Source organism: Halictus rubicundus, chromosome 13, assembly GCF_050948215.1.
Source record: "Halictus rubicundus isolate RS-2024b chromosome 13, iyHalRubi1_principal, whole genome shotgun sequence".
In the NCBI taxonomy this organism is placed as follows: Eukaryota; Metazoa; Arthropoda; class Insecta; order Hymenoptera; family Halictidae; genus Halictus; species Halictus rubicundus.
The window spans coordinates 12,804,728-12,828,275 of record NC_135161.1 but is presented as its reverse complement, the minus strand read 5'-3'; the positions used below and the strand labels follow the sequence as shown (position 1 = coordinate 12,828,275).

General features: G+C 43.2%; 1 protein-coding gene across 2 annotated transcripts in view; it reads right to left on the bottom strand.

Annotated features, from left to right (window-relative positions):
• LOC143360265 (uncharacterized) overlaps positions 1-23,548 on the bottom strand; it is a 181,099-nt gene that overhangs the window by 63,751 nt on the left and 93,800 nt on the right. For both annotated transcript variants that reach the window (XM_076798960.1, XM_076798961.1), the window contains exon 3: positions 10,144-10,359. In XM_076798960.1, the coding sequence (XP_076655075.1) occupies positions 10,144-10,359 (216 nt within the window). The remainder of the gene's footprint in view (positions 1-10,143; positions 10,360-23,548) is intronic.

The window sequence follows — 23,548 nt, the reverse complement described above, 5'->3', positions numbered from 1 at the left end:
ACGAACACGGCGCGCGGTGCGCCGCCGCAAAACACGCGCGGAACCATAAATCAACGCTCGCGGAAAGAAACGCGAATCTTCGATATCTGCGGGAACACGCGGGACGCCGATCGAACGCGGTCATTAATATTAACTTTGGCTGCTCCGGCCCGGCCCGACCCGGCCCGGTTATCGCGTAATCGCGTTACTCAATTAGGGAGGGCCCGAGCTGGCCCCGACAGTTCTTCGTCCTCTTCGTCCACCGGACGCTTCTTCTTCTTTCTTCAACGTCCTCCTCGTCGTTGTCCTCGTCGTCGTCTTCTTCTTCGACCTCTTCTTCTTCTTCTTCCTCGGGGATCGCGAAGACCGATTGCCCTCGCCAACGATTAGTCCGCATGGATATTTCGAGGTCTGCACGTGGGACGATCAGCTCGATATTAATTATTCGACGCAGTCCCGATTATTTATCGGCCCCGACGCTGCCTTTCTTTGCCGGGGACGACGCGCGGTGGTCTAATTGCGCGGAAATATTCGTTTCTTTCGTTTCAGGGCTGGTTGACAATTTTTCAAAACGGTTTCTGTTTGCACACGTATAGACGAAACTCGATTTCGGTTATTTTCAGTATTCTTACACGGTCCTGTTACGCTCGCAATAATTTGTACGAAAGATCTCTTCATCAAATTGTATTCCGCCATTAACCGTCCATTAAAAAGAAGCTTTACGAGCGAGCCGGTCCACCAGGGCGTGCATTAATAATGCAACGAGTGGCAATCAAATCGGTAACAATCTGTTCGCGCCATCAAACCGCTTATGGGATCAAATCGACGCGATTTGAACCTCGTATATTTTCGCATTAAAACCCCGCTAACTATTCAGTGAGAATGAGCGATAGGGGTAGAGGGGGGGGGGTAGGGGATTGCGAATCTTTTCTTTTTGCGATCTCCGATCGCAATAGGAGCGATCCAGGCGACGATTTTCCTTTTCGATTCCGCGGATAATGAACGGAGGAGATTGCACCCGCAGGAACGCATCGCACGCATGAACGTACGAGCATGAGCTCGCCCGGGGATGCAGATTAGCCCGAGGTCGGCAAGAAATCCGCGCGTTGTCCAGAGCTATTAAGACGGCCGCGAACGGTGTTTTAATAGCGGGGCTAATAAAAACCCGCGGCGGAGGATCAATTATTTTCTTGCTACAGTTAACGCCGCCGTTATTTCGCCCGCATCGAGACCGTACGTACGTACGTATGTACGCACGTACACGCGTAATGACTCTATTTAGCTAGGATCGGGCGATTTTTTACCGCGACAGCTGCGATAGAAAGAAACCACGGACACGTGCTCGGCCAGATTCGAGAAGAAACCGAGAGATGCAAAATGTTTCGCTCTATTGATCTATTCTGGATCCCCGTAGGACGCGAGTGCATTCTCGATGCACCGAACAGACAACGAGGATCAGCCGAACTGTCACTCCGAGGACCGAGGAGTGGGGTGGGATTTTTTTCTGGTGGCCAGAACTTCGGAGACTCGCAAATCGATTGCTGCCATTTCGTATTTTAGGCGAAGAAAATGATATTAATTTTATACGTGTTGTAGATTTATAAATTTTGAATGTTAACCCTTTGCGTCCCGGTGTCCCCCCTAAGGGGACATTACGTGTCTATGGCTCGTAGTGCAAAGGGTTAATTATTAATTATTTTACTTTTAGATTTCACAGAGCGTGGAAAAAGCTTTTCCGAATTTCGAGGAGCTCCCTGACAGTGATATCTGCGGTCCGCGAGGATTTGTGCCGGTTAAATTTCCGCGACGTGCAATTAACGCGGAGAATTTTTATTTAGCATAAAAGAAAAGAACAGAGCAGTCTATTAATGAACGAATAGCTGAAAAAGGGATCGGTCGATCGCCGGTGATCCCGGTTTTCTCGACGCGTTGCGATGGTTCCCGCGCGGCTCAAAAAGGTACCAATTACCTCTAAAATTTATAATAACGAGCGATTTACCATAATTAATCGATTACGACGGCGGGACGTGCGCGGGCCGGGTCGGGCCGGGTCGGGCCGGGCCGGTGGCGCGCGCGATCGCACAGCGCCACGCCGTCCGTGGGGATTTTTTGAGATCATAATTTTAGATAGGCCGCTCCGGCGTTCCCGCTGACGCAAATGGCGGTGTGTAGGCAAATTGAGGTGAGATTGGAGGTCAGCACTCCGACGATGACCGTTACCATCAGGCTCTCACTCGGCTGGCCTGTGTATAGGGCGATACGAAAGCAATTTGCGTCTGTTGGACGTTCGCGATCTGCCTCGCTACATCTTCGTAATCGCGCGATACCATGCGGAAAAACCACTAGATCCTCGGCGAACGTTGCTCACACCCATTGCTAATTTATGCGAATTTTTCGTTAGAAGACGGATCGACTGTACTTGGGAATTTTTATCTCGGGAACCGTTCGTCCAATCGACTTGAATCTTGCTTTATTACAATCAGGAGGGCTCTAGCTACCTTAACCATTTTTTATTCCTGCGAAAGATTCATTTTATGGACCCAGAAATTATTTTCTAAACTTCCCCTTCGTCGATACTTCGTTGTAAGACAATGGGCTGTACTTGGGAATTTTTATCTCGGGAACCGTTCGTCCAATCGACTTGAATCTTGCTTTATTACAATCGGGAGGGTTCTAGCTACCTTAACAATTTTTTATTTCTTCAAAACATTAATTTTATAAATCCAGAAATTATTTTCTAAACTTTCCCTTTACCTATACGTCGTTGTAAGACAATAGGCTGTGCTTGGGAATTTTTATCTCGGGAACCGTGCATCCAATGGACTTGAATCTTGTTTTGTTACAATCAGCAAGGTTCAGTCTACCTTAACAATTTTTTATTTCTTCGAAACATTAATTTTATAAATCCAGAAATTATTTTCTAAACTTTCCCTTTACCTATACCTCGTTGTAAGACAATAGGCTGTGCTTGGGAATTTTTATCTCGGGAACCGTTCATCGAATCGATTCGAACCTTGTTTTATTACGTGTTTATTCGACTGCATGTTTGCTAAAAAAAATTCTGAATCACCATGAAGCCTAGAAGACTGTTCTAAGAAATATTGGTTAAAGATCGAGTGATTTCTGAAGCTTCTATATGTTTTATATTTTCAAATCCATGTATCTTTGAAGGGAGCGATAGAATTCAAAGGGTACAATATTTTCCTTCGAATCACGATGGCGGCGTCGAATGGGAAATCATGTATCGGCCATAATTGAATTTTCCAGCGCGAGAACGCGAACATACGGCCGCGGAGAAAGCTTTCAGCAGTTCGAAACAATTCGGCCGGGCCATAAAACTTCAGTCACTATAAATCTGGACTCTTAACTGCGTGGCGATAAATCACGTAACTTATATGAGAACGGGCGGCTGTACGACGCGATAGATCGGCAACTATGAAACTCGTCGCGTAGATCTCTACCGGTCGACATTCTCGCGATCGAATCGTGCCCACTCATCTCCTCTTCTACTTATTTTGTGATTATATTTTTCGGATCAAGAAAGAAAAGCTCGTGTTTCCCATAATTTTCATTTCGCGCAAAGATCCGTCTATTCGTGACAGTTGGATTTTTCAGAACAGATTCCACCGATGCCAATTGACTTTCTGGCAAAGCATCGATGGCAGTCGGCGGCCATAGTGTCGGCGCTGGCAGCGTCTGCGGCCAGTTAAATCAGAATTCAATTTGAACGACGTTCGAGCGGGGAGATCCCCATAGCAGATACGAAATATTCATGGCGAGAATACTTTATCGTCGTTATTCTTAGACCGACACGCACCGTCTTCCATAAGTACGTTTCTGCCGCGCGTTTACACCACTTAATCGCGGGCTACGGCCGCGACTTTATCAGCCGGCGTTCCTATTTGTTAATTGAAAGTTAGCGTAGATGCGCCGGTGAATCGAGCACGAGATAACGAACCCCGTAATCTCCGCCCTTGCGTTCCCCCTTTTGCAATTCTGAACAGACTCGAAATCAATTCCCGGAATCTAAATCTCTCTCGGGAATTCACACTCGCCGCTCCGACAAATAAATATACAGAAAATATAAAATCTCTCTCATGAAACATTTAGCATCGCTGCTAATGGCTTGCTAACAGGGTGAGAAAAGCAAAGATAAGCCGGAGACAATTCGCGCGATCATAAAAACGGGGAAAGATTATTTGAATTCAGAATTTTTAGAATTAAATCGCCAGCCTCTACAGATCGCAGGAAACTATAACTAGAAAATTATATGAAGGAGGATTATTGAAAATTTTCTTTCACAGTTACCGAGAGGAACCTTCTGAGAAACTGTACAAAAGTCTCCGTTCTAACTTTGAAGTTTGCAAAAGTGGGAATTTGAGAAGATTCGTAGCAATTTTTGTGATGGCGATTGATTGGAGAGTTTGACGAAGGTCCGGGAAGTTTGTTGATTATTGAGAACGATGTTTCAAGCCTGCAACCATGGTCGCACCCTCGCGGAGGATCGACAGGCCGCGACGCGTGAGTGGCCTGATCGATTTAGCGCCAAATGTCGCCGTGTTTTACACGCGGCAATAATGGTCGAAATCTATGTAGCCAATATTTCAAGCCACCCTTTCTCTCGTCCCCTGCCACCTTATATGAAACGTTCATATATACTAGCAACGCGTAGCCCCGGTTATTGGCTCGCATATGGCCGACGCTCGATATTTCAAAGCCGGCGGTAAAATGGAAATACGAACGACGTGCGAATTATTAACAATATTCCATTGTCCGACACGGAATCAGTACTCGATCATCCGATCTTCGAAATTTTCGAATACTCTGACTTTATTCGTAGATTTCTCGGTTAATAATTAGGATATTCGAGTAATTCCAAAAGCGAGCACTAACTGAACGTTACCGTTACCTAATGTAATTTTCTCAAAATTTTAAGCTGTTCGTTTAGGACAGGAAAAAATTACTCTTGGAAGCTTGACATCTGTAGGAGAAATATTGAGATCAAATTTATCAGTGGATTTCTCGAGTACTGTTTAAGATATCCGAGTGAATCAAAATGCAAATGATAAGTGTAGCTAACTCCTACTTTGTGTATTTTTTTCAAAATTTTTGATCGTTCAATAAGATCAGAAAAAATTGCTCTTAGAGGCTCGAAATTTTTGAAACCTTGTCCAAGAGGAATACTGAGATCAACTATATCAGTGGATTTCTCGAGTACTGTATGAGATAACCGAGTGAATTAAACAGCAAATAGTTAATCTATCTTGCATTTACATTGTACATTTTTTCCAAAATTTTCGGTCATTCGTTAAGGGTAGAAAAAATTGTTCTTAGAGGCTCGACATTTTTGGAACCATTTCTAAGAGAAATACTGACATCAACTATATCAGAGGATTTCTCGAGTATTGTATGAGATATCCGAGTGAATCAAACTGCAAATAGTTGATCTATCTTTCTTCTAATTTGTACATTTTTTCCGAAATTTTCGATCATTCGTTAAGGGTAGAAAAAATTGCTCTTAGAGGCTCGAAATTTTTGGGACCTTGTTCAAGAGGAATACTGAGATCAACTATATCAGTGGATTTCTCGAGTACTGTATGAGATATCCGAGTGAATTAAACAGCAAATAGTTGATCTATCTTTCATCTACATCGTACATTTTTTCTAAAATTTTCGGTCATTAGTTAAGCGTAGAAAAAAATATGGAGTAGGTGAGATGAAAAGTCATAGGTGGATCGGAGTACCAGTAACCAGACGACTATTTTGCATTGTAGAGCGGCCTCTGGCGATCCTTTTTGCGTAATTAGGCCCCTAATTTTCGCCAACGAGGAATCCCGGCGTGGCTCGTATTCGGCGACTGGTCGATGACATTCTTCAGCGCACCGTAATTAATATAATTGTCGTTGGCTGGTCAGAGGAAAGGGGCTGACAGCAAATAATCGCGAAGCAGGCTCGCCGCGCGCAAGGAGCGTTTGGAAGAAGGATCGCGGTCAAGTGCCTCTTAAAAAGTAATCTTCGAAGTCAGTGAACTGTGTAACGTAGTCCCGTCGCGTGTAAATTACGCGTCCCCGGTACGGAAGGATCCTTTCTTGCCGTTCTCGGATGTATCTCTCCCCCGGGACTATCATTCTTCCCGAGCAGGATCGGTCACTTCCCTCCCGAGGTATTTAAATTCCGTTTATTCGACCGACCCGGCCACATTATTTCGCGTGCCTGCGCCTTACGTCACAAGAAACGTGTCCGGGGGAACGCCGGCACCCGTAATGTCCGCCAGGCAATTAGCCCCAAAGTATATGTAATTAAATTTTTAATACGCTTTTTAATACCCCCCACCACCGGGGAACGTCGTACCATTCTTTCCCGGCCGATGAGCATTGTTCGCTACGCACCGCGATTCCGTTCTTACTATGAATTATTATCTGCTATTGTTTCGCTCGTATCGCTCGCTCGCAGATCTTTATGCAAATCTCGGTTTTTCATAATTTATTTTGTGCACGCTGGAACGAATTCTATGCAGTTCACCGTTTCGTGCGGTTCGCTGTTGAATTAAAACTCGTCCGAGGGTTTCAACCCCTGAAATTGAATTTTGGTTGATTAAAAAAATACGGGTACCTTGGTTTTTGGTTCCACTGTGAACCTGTAAAATTTTATATTTTTCCTTGTAAGTATAGCTCTGATATTTGCGGTGTACATATTTCAAACATCTTGCAATGCCGTTTCAAGAGGGTGGTTTCAACCCTTCAGGATGAGTCCTGGAGAATAAAAAAAAATATGTGCACCTTTATTTCTGATTCCTCTATCAATCTGCAAAGTTTGATATTTTTGCTTTAACTACAACTGCAGTAAAAAAATTGCGAAGTCCACCAAAGATTTATTTAATCTAATTCTTCTGACAACTGTACCCTAAGAAATCCTTCCTGTTTCATTTCGGGAATTTTAGGGAAGATTCTGGGGAGGATAGAAGCATCGACAATAATTGCAATAGCGTTTGAAGAGAGTAATCACAGCCGCTGTCGATCAGAACTATCAATACCGCGCCTCACCCCTCGACACCGGTTTAATTATTCGAATGATTTATCGCCGGAGCCGTTTTTCCAGGAACGCTGGTCTATTAAAGGGCTGTTGCAGCCCGGAGATCCTCTAGGATCATCGTACATCGACACATGTCCTCGTAGCCGGTGGGTCCGCAACATTTTAGGGTGCTGTCCCCGGTTCATTCTTCAAAAACCGACCAGTGCATATGTCGGCGCAAGAAACATAATGTTATCAAGCTGCCCGGCGTAGAGAGGCCGTCGTCGGACACGGTCCCCCAAGGACCTCGTCCTTTTCCTCGCAGTCCTTCGCTCCGTCCTTATTGATATACCGAATAAACACACTTGGCAGCTAGGCGCGGGATAGCTTTGCCAGGCAAATAGACTGCGAAGGACTGCTCTTCGACCTGCTGCCCCTCTTAAAGCCGAAATAACCTTTGCTGGAACCTCTGACACGCTATCATTGACCATTACAGTTAATAAACCCACCATCATGGACGGAGGTTTCCAATTTTTTACTTCATGGTCATTAAAATTATAGAGACGATACACATACATGTTACTTACAATTTAAATGAGGCACTGATCAGCATATATTACGATTACAAGCAAGCAGGTACGAATTTGTACCGAGGTGTATTGGTCCGGCGACGTTTTATCGAACATTTTCCAAGTCTCATCGCTGAGGGGAAATTTTTTCACGATTTTCGACGTTATTTGCGATCTACATGGGGCATTAAACAGCATATGTCGCGATGACCAACCACAGGAAGCGTACATACGAATTTGTACCGAGGTGTATTGGTCCGGCGAGTTTTCATGGAAAATTTTCCAAGCCCCATTGCCAAGAGGAAATTGTTTCGCGATTTTCGAAGTTATTTACGATTTAAATGGGAAATCATACAGCACCTGTCGCGATGAAAAAACCTCTAGGAAGCGTAGGTACTCATTTGTACCGAGGTGTATTGGTCCGTCGAAAATTTTCGCTGTAAGAGGAAACGTTTTCTGTATCGGTCCTGCACGATTCACGATTTAAATGGGGCATTGTACAGCATACATCGCGGTGACAATCCACCGATCTCCATCAACCTCCGCCACTCTAATCCACCTCTCCTCCCCCAGGCAACCCCAGAAGCGTCTTCACAATCAAGCCAAAAGTTAAAACGCTCGCTGTCTTCGTAGTCTCGCGTTACAACTTTCCACCCCTATCGATCCGGCGTTAGCGCACCTTGTCCAGTGGTCGGCTCGACGGTAAATAAAGATGGGTAGTTTTCCCATCAGCGTGCACACACGCACAAACCCCCCCCCCCCAACCCACCCCCCGCATCTCGGTAACACTGCTCCGTCCTCATATGTGTGTGCACGGGCCAGACGGTTTTAAATTCCGCGAGTCAAAGCGATGTTTGACATGGAAATGTTGAACGATGCATTAAACATGCCGCCGCGGAGTGCTTCCTCTCTTTTTCCCCGGAAAAAGGGAAACGGAACCGACCCCCTCTCCCCACCCCCTTTAAACCACCCCTCGACGATCGTATTGCCGACCGAGAGGCCCCCGGTCGGGCCCCCGCCTACACGCTATTGTTCGAGCAATGTTTACTTAAGCAAACGAAAGCAGCCGCCGCTCCTACGCTGAATTCACGTTCCCGAACTGGCTTCCGGTTCGGATCGATAGCGACGCCAGTCGACGCCGCGATTTTTCCGTCGCGACGCCTTCTATCCAACCATATGCGAACACCTTACGCTTCTTAATTAACTGGCAAAGATACGACGCGTCTGAGATTAAAAAAAAATTTGTTTCCTGGCTAGCTTTGAACAATTGGAAATGGGGGAAGTTTGACAATTTCTTTTTATACAAAAAATTATGGTTCTTTAAAAATGCAATATGTAGATATTGTTGTGAAATGTTTCAATAGTATTTAGAAGGACTTGGCAGCCCTTTTCCTATTTTCTCAAAATAAAGCTGCCTTAATTATTCCACAGAAATTGATCAGTAGAAAAATAAGGGTAGTTCGAAAATATTTTTTCCATATAAAATTGTGTTTCTTTAAAAATTCGATACGTACATATTGCTGTGAAATGTTTGAGCAGTATTTGTTGAAAAATTGAGCGAGAAATCTCGAGCCTGTAGGTTATGGCAATTGAGCTGATTTAATTTAATAGTGGGCACCAGGACTGTTTCAACGGAATGCAGAAGGAAGCAAACACGTTTACCATTCGTTCGACGATTCGTTAAATTGGAGGTGGTAATAAAAAGTATATTAGCATCGCGACCATGCGAATAGGATTGTCGAGATCTTATCGGCGGAAGAGGTAAAAAGGATAATTGTTATCGTTTCTTATTATCGATGCACCAGATGAAGACAAAGGCGTCGCGAATCAGAGGATCGTGATTGGTGGAGTCACGTTTTGCCGAGGGTCGGAAGCACGCACCTGCAAAGGGCAATTTCGCTGGACCTTCCCCGTAAAAGGAACTCGCCCCATTGTCCGGCAAATGACATCAAGCTTATTGCATTATTTAAAGAGGCTCGCCTTTAGGCCGCTTTCAGCCGACCCGTACTACGGTTTACTATACCTCTCTGTCTTTGCAGTGTATTGTAATCTCGATCTGTTCCAAACACCATCGTTTCCAGTCTTGCAATTAATATTCATTCAATTTAATTACACTCCTATTACTGTTACTTGCAGGACCCTTTAATTTAATTTTCTATCACTTCTTTTTAGAAAACATAGTCACCCTCTTGAGGGTGGAAGGACTGATCAATATTAATTCTTCCTCCATTTTGAAAAAATAATTAACCCTACTCTGAGTCCTTTAAACTACTATTTAAAGGGACCGAATTATATACCAGCAAATTTCCATTTTTTTAGAAAACACAGTCACCCTCTTGAGGGTGGGAGGGCTGATCAATATTAACTCTTCCTACGTTTAAAAAAAATAATTAACCCCACTCTGTGTCCTTTATACTATTATTTAAAGGGACCGGATTGTGTGCTATTAGCAAATTTCCACTGTTTCTTTTTTTGATTGTTAGAAGTCTTTTCTGTCAAGGACTGGGGATGAAATTATGAATACTGATTAATTGTTTCGGTTTGGGAATGTTTGATAGATTTTAATTGTGATTTGGGTACTCACCAGGAGAGATGCCGAGTTTCACGTGGAGGCTGCTGGGACTTCTGTGATCGGGGGTGGTTATGGGGGCGGCTATGGGTGGCGACAGGTGGGGGAGTGCCGGTGTTCCACCACCTGTCGTCGTCGTAGTCGTGGTAGCACAGGGATTCAGGGGTGAGGTCCTCTTGAAAGACTGCTCTGTTCGCCACGCGACCTCGTTATCGCCTATCCAAACTTTACCTGCGGGAAGAGAATGATACACGGTTATTAATTCGCTCGCACGGCTGCTCAACCCCTTCCCAACACCGTCAAACATGACCAAAAAAAAAGAACACTTCAACAAAAAAATACAACCTCTCCATCTATCTCATTATCCAATTACTCTCTGAACTGAAACCCTGTTGCGTTTGAAAACCACGAAATGCCACACACAATTAATTCTTGCAATTGTGAAAATTAGAAAAATTCTTAAAGAAGGCCATCAGTAAAAGAAGATTATCAGTATTTATTTCCGGTAATACATTTTTGTCCAATCACATTACTTGCGAGTTCATAATTGAATTTACTACTAATTTATTCCTCCCATCAAACGAAAAGTAGCATTCACATAAAAAAATGATTGTTTCAATCTCTGTCAATATTCCCATTACCATAACCTAAATCTCAAAAAGACCACCCTTTTAAACGCCTCCCGGACAAATATAAAATACATCAATCAAAATCAAAATGTACATAATAAAATTAATGGACAGCACACATTAACATCGTACATATTAAACGCAGTGCCACGATTGCAGCAGCATTGCACAACCGCAGATTAATAATTCTTAACCACAGGCTCGTTGCCGTAACAATCTGAAAAATTAAGTAATCCTGCCTCATCGACTCTCCGCCGTTACAATCGATTCCCATCGATCAGTTTATCAAGAATCCAACGATTTATTAAACCATAAATCGAGAAAAAAGTGGAACTTAAGGGTTCGAAGGTCCTGTTAAAAGGCGGCCAAATAATATCTGGGTTAAAATAGAAATTCGAAATTACCGCGGGCGGTGTGTTTGCAAATTTCGAAATGCGCACCCGAGGAATCTCGATGAAGAAAACTCGCGGGCAACGAGGAGAGAGAAAGTTCGCAGAGCGAAAACGACCGGCGAGAAATTATTCGCGGTAGCCGCGGCGCAGCGTTATCAAAGCGCAGGATCAAATTGCAAAAGGAGTTTCCCCGAAACAAATTCCCCCCTCTGTGTTTCTGTATTAGTATAACTCGCGTCGGGGGTCTTTGTGTCCGCGCAGAAAATGGCTTCCTTCCCCTTGACGGGATCCGGCGTAATTAGCAACCCCTACGAATCCCCTATTCCTGCCAGTTTTCCCGGCTTTTCCCCCGTTTCCCTTAATTTCTGGGAACAATGCCTGCCTCTGAACGCCGCTCCACGACGCCAGTGTCTAATTACACCGAGCCTGCAGACTGCCCCCCTTCTAGCTACAGGGTGTATCGAATTTTTCCGGCGCGAAATAATTAACGGACACCGTTAATCATCGCCGAGTGCACTTCGACTCAAATTTCAAGCGTACAATAAAGCAATATATAATACAATAAAACTTTACCGAGACCTTTTATATTAAAATTAAATTTCTGAAAATATCCGAGACAGTGAAATATTTAAACACTGTGTACCCGAGAATCGGGAATGTTTAAATACCAATAAAAAAACGTGAATAATGAAAGAGATTTTAGGCTAGGAGCTGATAGGGGATGACAGAGGGAAGGGTTGTGAGCGCAAGCGCGAAATTGCCCTTTTATATGAAATTTAAATTTCTGAAAATATCAGAGCAATATTCGAACGCTGTGTACCCGAGAATCGGGAATGTTTAAATACCAATAAAAAAACGTGAATAATGAAAGAGATTTTAGGCTAGGAGCTGATAGGGGATGACAGAGGGAAGGGTTGTGAGCGCAAGCGCGAAATTGCCCTTATATATTAAATTTAAATTTCTGAAAATATCTGAGAAATATTCGAACACTGTGTACCCGAGAATCGGAAATGTTTAAATACTTTTTTGGGCCACTGTAAAATGTCAGATAAAAATTCCAAATAAATATTTCTGTTGAAATATTTCGGGAAAGATTGTCCTGTCGAATGGGTGTTCGTCGACTGCAGATTTCCCAGCCACCCCGTAAATGACGCATCGGAGGAAACACGCAAATATGTCCCACCCCCGCGTGCGTGAGCCGTGACTCAGACTCGGTATTATTTGCTTGATGAATGATTTAGTCGCCGAGTCTGCGCCCGTCTCTCTCTCTCTCTCTCTCTCTCTCTCTCTCTCTATCAGCATCTCGCACCCCATCTCTTTCGCTAACGAGGGAGCGAAGATGGAGGAGAGGAGAAAGTTTCATCCAGAAGGGGGAAGAGAGAGGGGGTGGAAAATGTTCCAGGACCAGGGGTTGCCGGGGGTTGCGAGGGGAAACGTTTACAGAGAGGAACAAGAGCGAGAGGAAAAGCAGAAGAAAGTGTAGCTGGCGCTAACTAAGGGCGTCGGCTAATCAATATCATCAGGGAATGGCCGCTGACCTTCTCCCTGGACCACCATTGTTCCGTATGCCAACTTCTATCACTCCGTCTCACTTAGCCTTATAAACAATAAATCAATTTGGTGACTAAAAAGATTTCATCACGTGTAGAAATGAATATCATTAAACTGCGAAAAAATGAAACAAACGAAAGAGTTAAACTGCAGTGCTATGTTCCAGGTAATTAAAATGATAATAGATGAATTTCTGTTTCTTGCAGTCGATGCAGATGTTTACTTCGCACATAAAGATCCCCCTAGCCTCTTTGTGATTATTTGCGAACAATTAAAATAAATTCTGCTCTCTGAAATAATTTAGATGAATTTCTCTACACATTATTATTTTTTTTTTTTCAGTTTCTAATTGCACAGTGGTGTACACTGGGGATAATTATTACACACTTGAGGAAACTTTAATTTGTAATACAAACTAATCGGTGATAAAGAGCAGCATTCCAAATTAGAAATTGTGAACTGTCTGTTCTATTATAAGATACTAATTTGTTGAGAAATTTCTTTATCCTTTGCACCGTTCGCTGTACGTATCTGCGTCCGGAAAATGTACACTGGAATAGACTTTTTAATTGCGCCCGAATAAATTAAACCACAGAAAGAAATTATTCTGTAAACGTTAGTACGTTCCAGTGTTCGGACACTCTTTTCATATTTGCTGTATTCTATTAAACGCGGCACATATAAAGCACTAATTCAGCGAGTAATTTATGAACCCTTTGGACTAATTGCTATTTCCATTCGTATTGGAATAATGTACCGTGCAGCGCAATTTTTATATACGCTGGAACACAAACGAAAACAATGAAAGAAATATGCAAGTATTACCACGGTTCCAGTGGTTGCATACGATAATGTTTTCATATTTATAATGTCCTATTAAATGCAAACCGGCTTCTCGTAAATTACGAATTTAACAGGATTTATTAACCCTTTCGAACAATTAGTATTCATATTCGCATTCGGACAATGCACATTGGAGCGGAATATTTTATTTACATTAGAACGCAGAGGAATCCAATGAAAGAAATATTTATGCGAGTATTAACATGTTCCAGTGAGTAGATTTATATTATCCAACGCGACTAGATTTCTATTTTCAATTTTCTCTTTTCAAAATTAAATTATTTCTCTACAATATTCTCTAAATATTCTCTTTAACACAATTGAGATTTGTACAGCGTCAGAAAATACTGATTCTGCCAAAAATTGTTTCTTTTCCTATATTCTCTTTAAAGCCTGGGGGCGTTTGAAATAAATTAATTTAACCATTTATCAATCAGTATTTCTAATAGTTAAAGAAAACTGCTAAATCTGTGCTTGAATAAATCGGTTTCAGTTCGTTCCTGAACAGATTTGCAAGCGCATAAAGATGCAATTCCCACAGGAATTTCCGGTTTGAAAAATAAAATGTTATTTTGTATACTAATTTCACAGGGTGCCCGATCGATCAGCAGGTAGGCACCATGTCCAGCAGCCTTATTTTCCACGAGCATGCGAGCGTAATTGAATTTTCCAGGACGTCGAAATCACCGCCCCTTTAGGGGTTGTTTCCGTTTGTCTCGGCGGGGTGGAACGGGTCCGGGGGTGCATGCAAACACCGCGAGATTAAAAGAACCGTCGATCCCAACCATAGGAGCTCGAGATCATGTCCGGAGGACTCGCCCCGAGGTCCACGGGACCCGCAAATCTCGAAACCGGCTCCTAATATCGCGAGCGGAGAACGGGAACATTAATAACGCGACCGATTTCTCGGCCGATCGAGAACGATTTCGGATCGGAGAGCTTCACGGTTGACTGGGATCGACTGTTTTTAAACAGTCACTCGCCCGGACAAATAATCACCGCCGTCGGCTGAATAATTGTGCAACGGCGGAGCGGGAATAATAATTATTTAGCGGCGTAGTCGGACGCGTTCGAACGCCGCGCTCTGCTCTCGCTTCACGGGGGATAGAAGAGAGGAGAATTCTAATTACCACCGTCACTGCCGACGCTATTAATTAAACGGGGAAATAAAGATACCCGGAGCACCGCTGGAATCCTGGTTATTCTGAATAATTATCGTTCGCAGTCGTTTCTTCGGGACGCGGTTCTTCGGAAGCGTTCCGATTAGAGGCGGAGCGGCGAAACTCGTGCTGTTTCATAATAGCTCCTCTGTTCCCCGAGATAACAAATATCGTTTACATGCCGCGTAATTGAATGTCGGGGCCCCTGTAGAATTTTAAACAAAGTCCGTGGAACTGCCGCGAGCCTCGGGATTTTACAAAGTCGACAGTCAAAATCGAACAGTGTCGACTTCGCGTGACCATAACTGACGAACGAATGCGTGAAACATAAAAATCCCGACGCCATCTTGTAGGGAAACGTCGATATTAATATTCCAGGTCACAAAGTCTCGCCAGGAGAATTAATTAACTCCCCTAGAAATTTATAACGTGAAAGGTAGGAAGCTTGTTCCGGAGGCAGGAAGTTTGGAACTTGACAATAATTTATTAAAAATCAGCTACCAGCATTTCCAGTCTCAAATGAACAGCGAAATTAATATTAAAAAGCAACAATAATTGATAATCTCATGCACCGTCCCCTCAAGATAAGCTCACGAATCCCTTTCGCTCGAAATAAAATTTTTTATGAATAAATCCGACGACCAGTTTGCAGGAAAATGCAAATGTTGCTATCTCCAACTGTTTGCTATTTACCAGCAACTATCCGAAAACGTCATTTCCCTCGATCGTGTCGCGTCCGGAACAGCAGCAACCCCCTTTCTATTAGAAGAAGCGTCGCCCAGCGAGAAAGACTGTGGAAATAGCAAGCGTGGTTCGCATAAACAGAGCCATCCATTTGATGATCGGTGGTGGTACAGGGTCGGTTTCTCCCTTTGCATTCCCCCCATTCGTCGAAGCGGGCGCGAACTCCATTCACGGGTTTATCACTGTCCAGATAACAACGATTTACCTATGGACGAGTAGGGCCGAGGGGACAGTGAAAAAGGAGAGACGAACACGAGAAAGAGAGAGAGCTCAAGGGGGTGGGAAACGGGGTGAGGGGGTGGCGGGGGGGACACAGGGGGTAAGAGACGGCCAGCCACCTTGCATTCAGAAGTATTTCACTTTAACGGCCCTCCGGGGGATTGGCTGACCCTGGTCGCCCAGACCCTTCACCGTTTCAGCATAATGGACCTCTACATTACTTATTCGTCCTGGCCAATGTCCTGCCAGGAGCGTCCGACGACGACGCTCGTTTCCACGTCCTTCCATTTCCGTGCGCGATTAATCGCGGCCAGCCATGAACCTGCGCCATGCTAGATCCCTCTTTTCTTTATCATCCCAGACGAGATTTATCCTCGGAACGCGTTCATTCCGATTTTCATCTTTTCGACCACGATTAAACCCTAAATCGATTTTTCAGAACCCTCATAATCAATTTTTGTCGACGTAACTTGGAATGAACAGCGGTCTTCAAGCTTTAATTTGAGCCCTCGAAAGTTTGAAAATTCTTGCGAGAAGCCGGTCCAAAATTGATTCGAAGCGTACTCTGAAAGTTGAGACTGTTTTACCTGAGCTGGGGATTTATCGACATTTCCTGGGGATTACGAATTTTTGCTTCGGATTTAAATATTCCTGTCTTGAAGTGTCATTTTTTATTTTTTATTTGAGCCGTTTAAAGTTTGAAAATTCCTACGGGAACAGATCTTAAAACTGATTTGAAACAACCCCATAAAATTCTGTCATTCTCCTCAGAGCTATGGGTCGGGATTTGTAAATTTTTTCGACATGATTTCGAGCTTTCCTTCAAAATCAAATATACCTATTTTGAAGCGTGATTTTTTACCTTTAATTTGAGCCCTCAAACGTTTCAAAATTCCTACGGGAACACATTTTAAAATTAGCTTTAATCGCCCCCTTAAAATTCAGTCTGTTTCCTCTGAGCTAAGAATCGGGATTTATCAAATTTTTCGACATGATCTTGAATTTCTTTGTAAACGTCGGTAACCCTGTCATTAACTACTATCTCCTACCTTTAATTCAAGCCCTCGAAAGTTAAAAAATCCCTACGGGAACACATTCTAAAATCCACCGAAATCGAACCCTTATGATTCAACCCTGACCGATCTAGCTATCAAGTTTTATCGATTCCTCGTCAATAAAAAAATATTTGAAAAAATACGTATAACATAGAATGACCAGTACAGAAATAGAAAGAAGAAGATCACTTCTAGAATGGTTCGAAGGGCTTGGTGAAGGGGTTGAAACGCCAGGTACACGGGTCCAGGAGAGGACAGAGGTCCAGTCGAGCTGAAATTTCGTCGCGATCGCAGCCCCGAGCAATCTGCTTTTCCCGCGGTACTCGAAAGAATTGAAAATTCCTGCTCGTCCAAGGGTTGAAGAGGTCGAGGCGGAGGGGTGGCGAGACACGGTCCAGATGGGGGTTGGAGGCGGTCGAGAAAAACGGCGGAGGAAAGAAGCGGACGCGGATAAAGCGTTCGATATAAGATTAATAGTGGAGGCCGCTGACCGAGCCTGTACACGTCGACGAAGGGCGGCCCGGGCTATATAGGATGGTGATTCCTCTTTGAAGGTGGAATCGTGGGCAGTGGCCAAATTGAATCCTGCTTAGGACAGGCGAAGCGCCGCCTGGCTGGACCGGGGATAGCCCTCGAGCACTTTCTCCAATAAATAAATTGCTACGGATTCGCGCGGCCACTCGAATTAAAATTGTCCCTCGGATTCCTCTCCGCTCGAAAACAAACAATCTTTATCCTCCGCAATGGACCCTGTAACGCCATCAAAAAACTGATCCGTCCACGGACTCCTCCCTGTTCGAAAACAAATTATTCTTAGGTGTGTTCTATCGTGGACCCTCGTACATTGATACAATTAGAATGAATTTTATGCCTTCCTTTCGGAAATAAAATTCTTAGTTCGAAGACTAACCGAAGAAGAATCACTCAATTTTAAGGGGTTGGTTAAAAATTATTTTTAAATTTGTTCCCGTGGGAATTTTTAAACTTTGAAGGGCTCAAATTAATGGCCAAGAATCACACTTCAAGATAGGTTCATTTAATTTCGAAGGAAAATTCGAAATCATGTCGAAAAAATTTACAAACCCTGATATAAAGCTCAGAGGAAAATACTGAATTTCAAGGGGTTGTTAAAAATCAATTTTAAAATGTGTTCTCCTGGGAATTTTCAAACTTTAAAGGTCTCAAATTAATGGCGAAGAATCGCACTTCAAGATAGGTTCATTTAATTTCGAAGGAAAATTCGAAATCATGTGGAAAAAATTTACAAACCCTGATGTAAAGCTCAGAGGAAAATACTGAATTTCAAGGGGTTGTTAAAAATTAATTTTAAAATAAATTGTTGGTAATCGCGTTTCCAAAAACAAATTCCTACAAGACCTGTAGATGCCAATCGGCCGTCCACTTCACCTGTCGGCAGGGTATCTACATAGATAAATTCGGTGTCGCACGTGGACACCTAGCAGGAGATCCCGATAACGCAAACCACGAAAATGCAGCGTGCACGCAGATAAAGATGCTTTCCTCGAGTCGCTCTAAAGAAGAGAGAGAGAGAGCGAGAGAGCGAGAGAGGAAGAGAGAGAGAGCGTGTCTTCCAGGTGTGAACGACCTTTAATCGGACAATGCTTTCCTCTCTCGAGTAGTCTCCTATCTCCACCAAAACGAAGCACCGACGGCGTTGATACCGTCGCCGATCCCCATTTCGTAATTTCAATAATAGGGTGGAATGCAGAACGGCGCGCGTCGATCGCGTCGCCGTGGATCATCGGATGCGCCTCGATCGTCTGTCTCGAGATCTCTAATCGCTCCTGGATTGCTCTCGATTGCCTCGAGCATCGAAATTGTTATCGTTATCGGTCGGCTCGACGAAATTTATTTGATACACTCGTCACGAGGACGCGTGAAACGCGTCGATCATTTTGGATGATATTTGTTGCGGAAGTTGTTCCCGCGGAAATTGTTTATCGAACGACTCGAGTACCGGTGTTTTTTTTTTTCAGTGCGTTATGCGGTGCGTCGGGTGCAAGTAGACTGTGGATAGTTATGCGCACTTTCACTTTTATAATTCGAGGATTGTTAGGCACGAGGAAAGGTTTAGTGCGGTATGTTTTGCTTTTAAGTGCAACGTTGTTAAATTTTTTTATTTGCTTGTGGCACTCCGGTGTTGCATGTCCAATGTTTAATATTGTGTACAGATTATAGAGAGATTGAATATAGATTGTTGTTTCACCTGCTTATCTTTTTATCTGTTTCCTGTTGTTTTCATGTTCTATTGTGATTTTTGGTTTTCGGTTTAGAATGTCAAATTTGTTATGTAATTTAGGCAAATATACGAGACTTTTTGTAAACTAATAAGCAAGTGTATAGATACACGTTTTCTAAAAAATATTTCATGTAAATTGAAGAGATGTATTGAGAGATACAGGAAGTAGTTTTGTCAACTATTAAATTAATGTTTTACGATGCACGTAAGAACGTTTGATAGTTTCTTGCCAATTTGTCCGGTGCAGTTTTAATAGAATAATTTTGTCGGAATGAATGTATGGAGAGTTTCTTGGAGCGGCTGTAATAGAAGTTCGATCCTAATCAATTTTATCGTGTAACACTCTTTTTCTAGGCGTCGCCGTCAACGTGACTGGTTGATAATACAATGTAGCACGTTTCCCCGTGGTTGGCGTCTCGTCGCGTCGCGGCGCTAGTTTTTTTCCGATTAATCCCGTAAAAGTGGCTCGCGTTAGTATTATTATCTTGACCGTAGGAGTAACACGCGTGATTATCGGCCTCTTTTTCTAGATAAAGGCCACTTTATTAGTTCCAGAGTAAACAGCATAAATTTTCCACTATAATGCGTCATCCTAATGAATCCCACCGAGGAATTTAATTGCCTCAATGTAATTAACCGACATCGTTATCGACAAAATAAATTCTACCGACGATTTATATCGCATCCGCTGGTCTCCTTTTATTCTACTACCTTTCTTGCTCTCTCTCTCTCTCTCTCTCTCTCTCTCTCTCTCTCTCTCTCTCTCTCTCTCTCTCTCTCTCTTCTCTCTCGACACGTTTATTTTTGGCTTATTTACTACACTAATGACAACACTATTCTCATATTTATCAAATATTATATTCTATTTTTCAATCGTTATACTAGATTTTTAATTCAGATGGATACTTGTAGTCGTTACGATGATAGTGGTCCACTCATCAGTTAAAGCACTGTAGAGTTGTAACAAAAAATCGTAGATCACTTTTTGAAGGCTCATTCTAAAAAGGAAACATCCCTCTATAAGATCGCATCAAAATAAATTCGAGAAAAAATTTTTCCAGCTACGTACAGTCGTTTAAAATCGCAAAATTTCAAAAGTGAAAAGGCAACTCCACTCTTTCTCTTTTAACTTCCTTTTCATAACAGAAAACAATTTTTCAATAAAATTATATTTAAGGCTGTGAAAGTAGACAATTTTCCCTTCAAAACGAGCCCAGGTAGAATACCACACGATTTTTTTAAGCGAAGCTACAGACGTTCAAAGATCAGCAATCTTCCAGTTATGCTCACACTAGGATTTTCTTGTGCAATTATTTTTGGAAGATCGTATGGGGGTGAGAAATGAACCTAATCGAATTAAATAAACATCACCCTAAGAATGAACCTTTTCGCGAGTGTCAGTGTCTTTTACGATCGACTTGAAAATCCCGTGTTAATGGACCAGAGATCCACCTCTCGAAATCCAGCAGTAACAGGGGGTGCAGGGGGTTGATCTTTTTCCAGCCCGTCCAAGACAACTCACCCTTGATTCGGGCTGCCAAAAAGCAGCCCGGAGAAGAAAGACAAAGGATCGGCATTCATCGCGGACGAACGGTTTCCCTATTTCTTGCTGGTTGCCCTTGTCGGAGCTGCGATCGATAAAGCCCAGCCTGCTCCCTGCGTCTGCCCTAGCTACCTTAACGCTCGTCCACCCCTGTGTACCATTTCGAAAATGCACTTTCCCTCGACCGGATAATCCCTGCTGGAGCTGGGAACTGTTCCAGGATCGATATTGCAGCGTATGCAAATCCTGTGCACTTATGCAGGCTTCCCAAAAGGGATGAAACGCAGGAGGGTTGAAACTTTCATTGTGAACTTTTAATAGGTCGAGATAGACGCCATTATGTAAATGTTGGCTACCTGGATCGGTACAGGTAACCAATAAAAAAAAACGTGAATAATGAAAGAGATTTTAGGCTAGGAGCTGATAGGGGATGAAAGAGGGAAGGGTTGTGAGCGCAAGCGCGAAACCGCCCTCCGAGAGAAACCACCCTTTGCCATAACTCCTTTCGACCGACACCTAGCCAATCTGCATGTGACCGACGCCATTTTGTTCGAGTTTAAAGCCGGGGGAGGTCTTCGCAACCCTTCTTCAATTCCACCCCTAAAGTTCTTCTTCAAAAACCTCTTTTCAATGCCATTCCTAAAACTGGAGAACTGGCACAATTTTTTAGTGCAATATTCAGAATAGAAAACTTATTGTATTCACGTTATTTGTAGGTATTTTTGCTTCCGTAGAATTTTTAGAATTCAGATTGAATCAGAAAATGAATTATTTCTTTTGATCGGTACAGAGAAAATTGTATCAGGCGTCCAGACGTTTTTAAAAACGTTGCTAAAAATTATTTTTAAGGGTTATTTTTAAGGGGAAAGAAAGAATTATGTGCCACGTTCATGCAAACAGTTCCAAAGCCAATTCAAAGAGTCCAACAGTTGTAACGGATCACCGAAAAAGAGACACAGTATTTTATTTCTAAAAGCATCGATTGTGGCGTCAGAAACCCACTGCGAATGCGGCGCTTTTTTCCTCTTTTTTTTTCTACAACAGAGACACAGGGCCCGTTCTCGATTCTCTTGTGAGTACAGCTGAATGTTTATGCCTGCGGGTCGCAGTCGACGTACCGTGTCGAGCATCCCTATGGAGCGTCACGGAAATAGCCCGAACTCGAGCACAAAAGTAGAATTTCGAAAAGCGAGAAACACCCCTTGCCGTGTATCAGGTTGTCCGCCGTTGAGGTTAAATATAGTGTTCGATCGGGGACGAAAACACGATACTCTGTGGAGCACTCTGAGCGAACAGTCTTTTGCATCCCCCTACAATTTTTCCACTAATTTCAACGCTGTCACTATTTACTACAGAAGGAGACTCAAATTTCAATTTTTCTCCCTTAAAATATTCAAAATCAATTTAACAAAATTTTATTTGTTTTTATCTTTACTGGAAATATTTTTCACATTGGAAATACGACTAAATGATACACACAATTTAAATAGACATAATTTTTACCAGGGTTAGTTTCCAGGGCTGATCGGTAAAAATCGAAATAAAAAATCGTAACGGCACGAAGCCACCCCGTAGCGACCCTCCCCTCGGAAAAGTCGTGGGTCGTTAAATCGCGGAGACAACGTTCCGGGGAGAGGGGTGTGTTCTCCGGGGGAAAAAAGTTTAAAATGTTTGAGGAAGGGGTGGCATCCCCTTCCCTGCGATTGGCACGAGAGGTGCCGCGCAGGGGTTGTATTCCTGCGGAATCCTCGGAAACGCGTGCTTCGCCCGTGCCCGCACACCTTTCTCTTCTCCATCGCACGGACCGACACAAACATACACGAGCGCACACACACACACCGACAACCATAAGCGTGCAGGAAGAAGCGTTTAGGAGCGGAACAGACGCAGATGCTTCGACGCGACGGGGAGAGGACGAACAGACGGAGCCAGCCGGCGTTTTGGGGTGAGCAGAGAGACGTGTGTCTGCCATTGTGATTTTAAAATCGACCCTCCCTCCCCCTTTCCCTCGTTACCGCACCCCTAACTGACGACACCCCTTTCTACTCCGCGGACCGTCATCTTTGATCTTCCGGGAAGAACGTTGTAGACGCTCGTTCCGAGGTGCTCGAATTTTGTCATGGTGGCGGAAAAAATCCTCTTCGAGGGGGACACCCTTCTCTCGGACATCTCGAGGGGGTGGTGGTCGTTTTAAAGGGCAGAAATCGCAATTTATCCAGCCTGTTTTCACGCGTCGCGTTATTTCGAGTTTCGGAGAGTTCGGGGTGTGTTTGTGGATTTTTGTGGGGTTTCAAGCTGTTTCAGAGGACACTTGAGGGGTGGAAATATTCATAGTGATAGTACTGAAAAGCTTCCCAAGTTACTATTTATGTAGAAATTGAAGTGGTAAGTTCTCACTTTTATCTTTTTGATTTTTGTGGTTCTGAGGCTGTTTTAGGGGTCACTAAGGGGTGGAAACATTCGTATCGATAGTAAAGAGATTTACTAAGGTAAAATTTATGTAGAAATTACATTAGCAAAGTACTGGTTTCTATTGACATTATTAACACCCAACTTTTAATGAATTGGGGTTGTATTAGTGGATTTTTGTGGTTCTGAGGCTGTTTTAGGGGTCACCAAGGGGTGGAAAAATTCATACGGATAGTGAAGAAGTTTATCAAACTAAAATTGATGTAAAAATTGCGTTGGCCAAGGTCTGGTTTTCATTAACATCTGGCTTTTAATGAATTGGGGGTGTATTGGTGGGGCTTTTAGTGGTTCTGAAGCTGTTTTAGAGGTCACTAAGGGGTGGAAAAATTCTTATTCATAGCAAAGAGATTTCCTAAGTAAAAATTGATGTAGAAATTGCATTGGTAAAGTTCCGACTTTTGTTGACATTACTAACAAAATGGCTGGTTCTGGCTTTTATTGCATTGGGGGTGTATTATATCGGGAAAAGTGTCCACGTTCCCCCGATTAATTATGACAATTGAAACGAGACCGAATCTCGTAGGAGATCGAATTCGCGATGCATTTATGCATTCC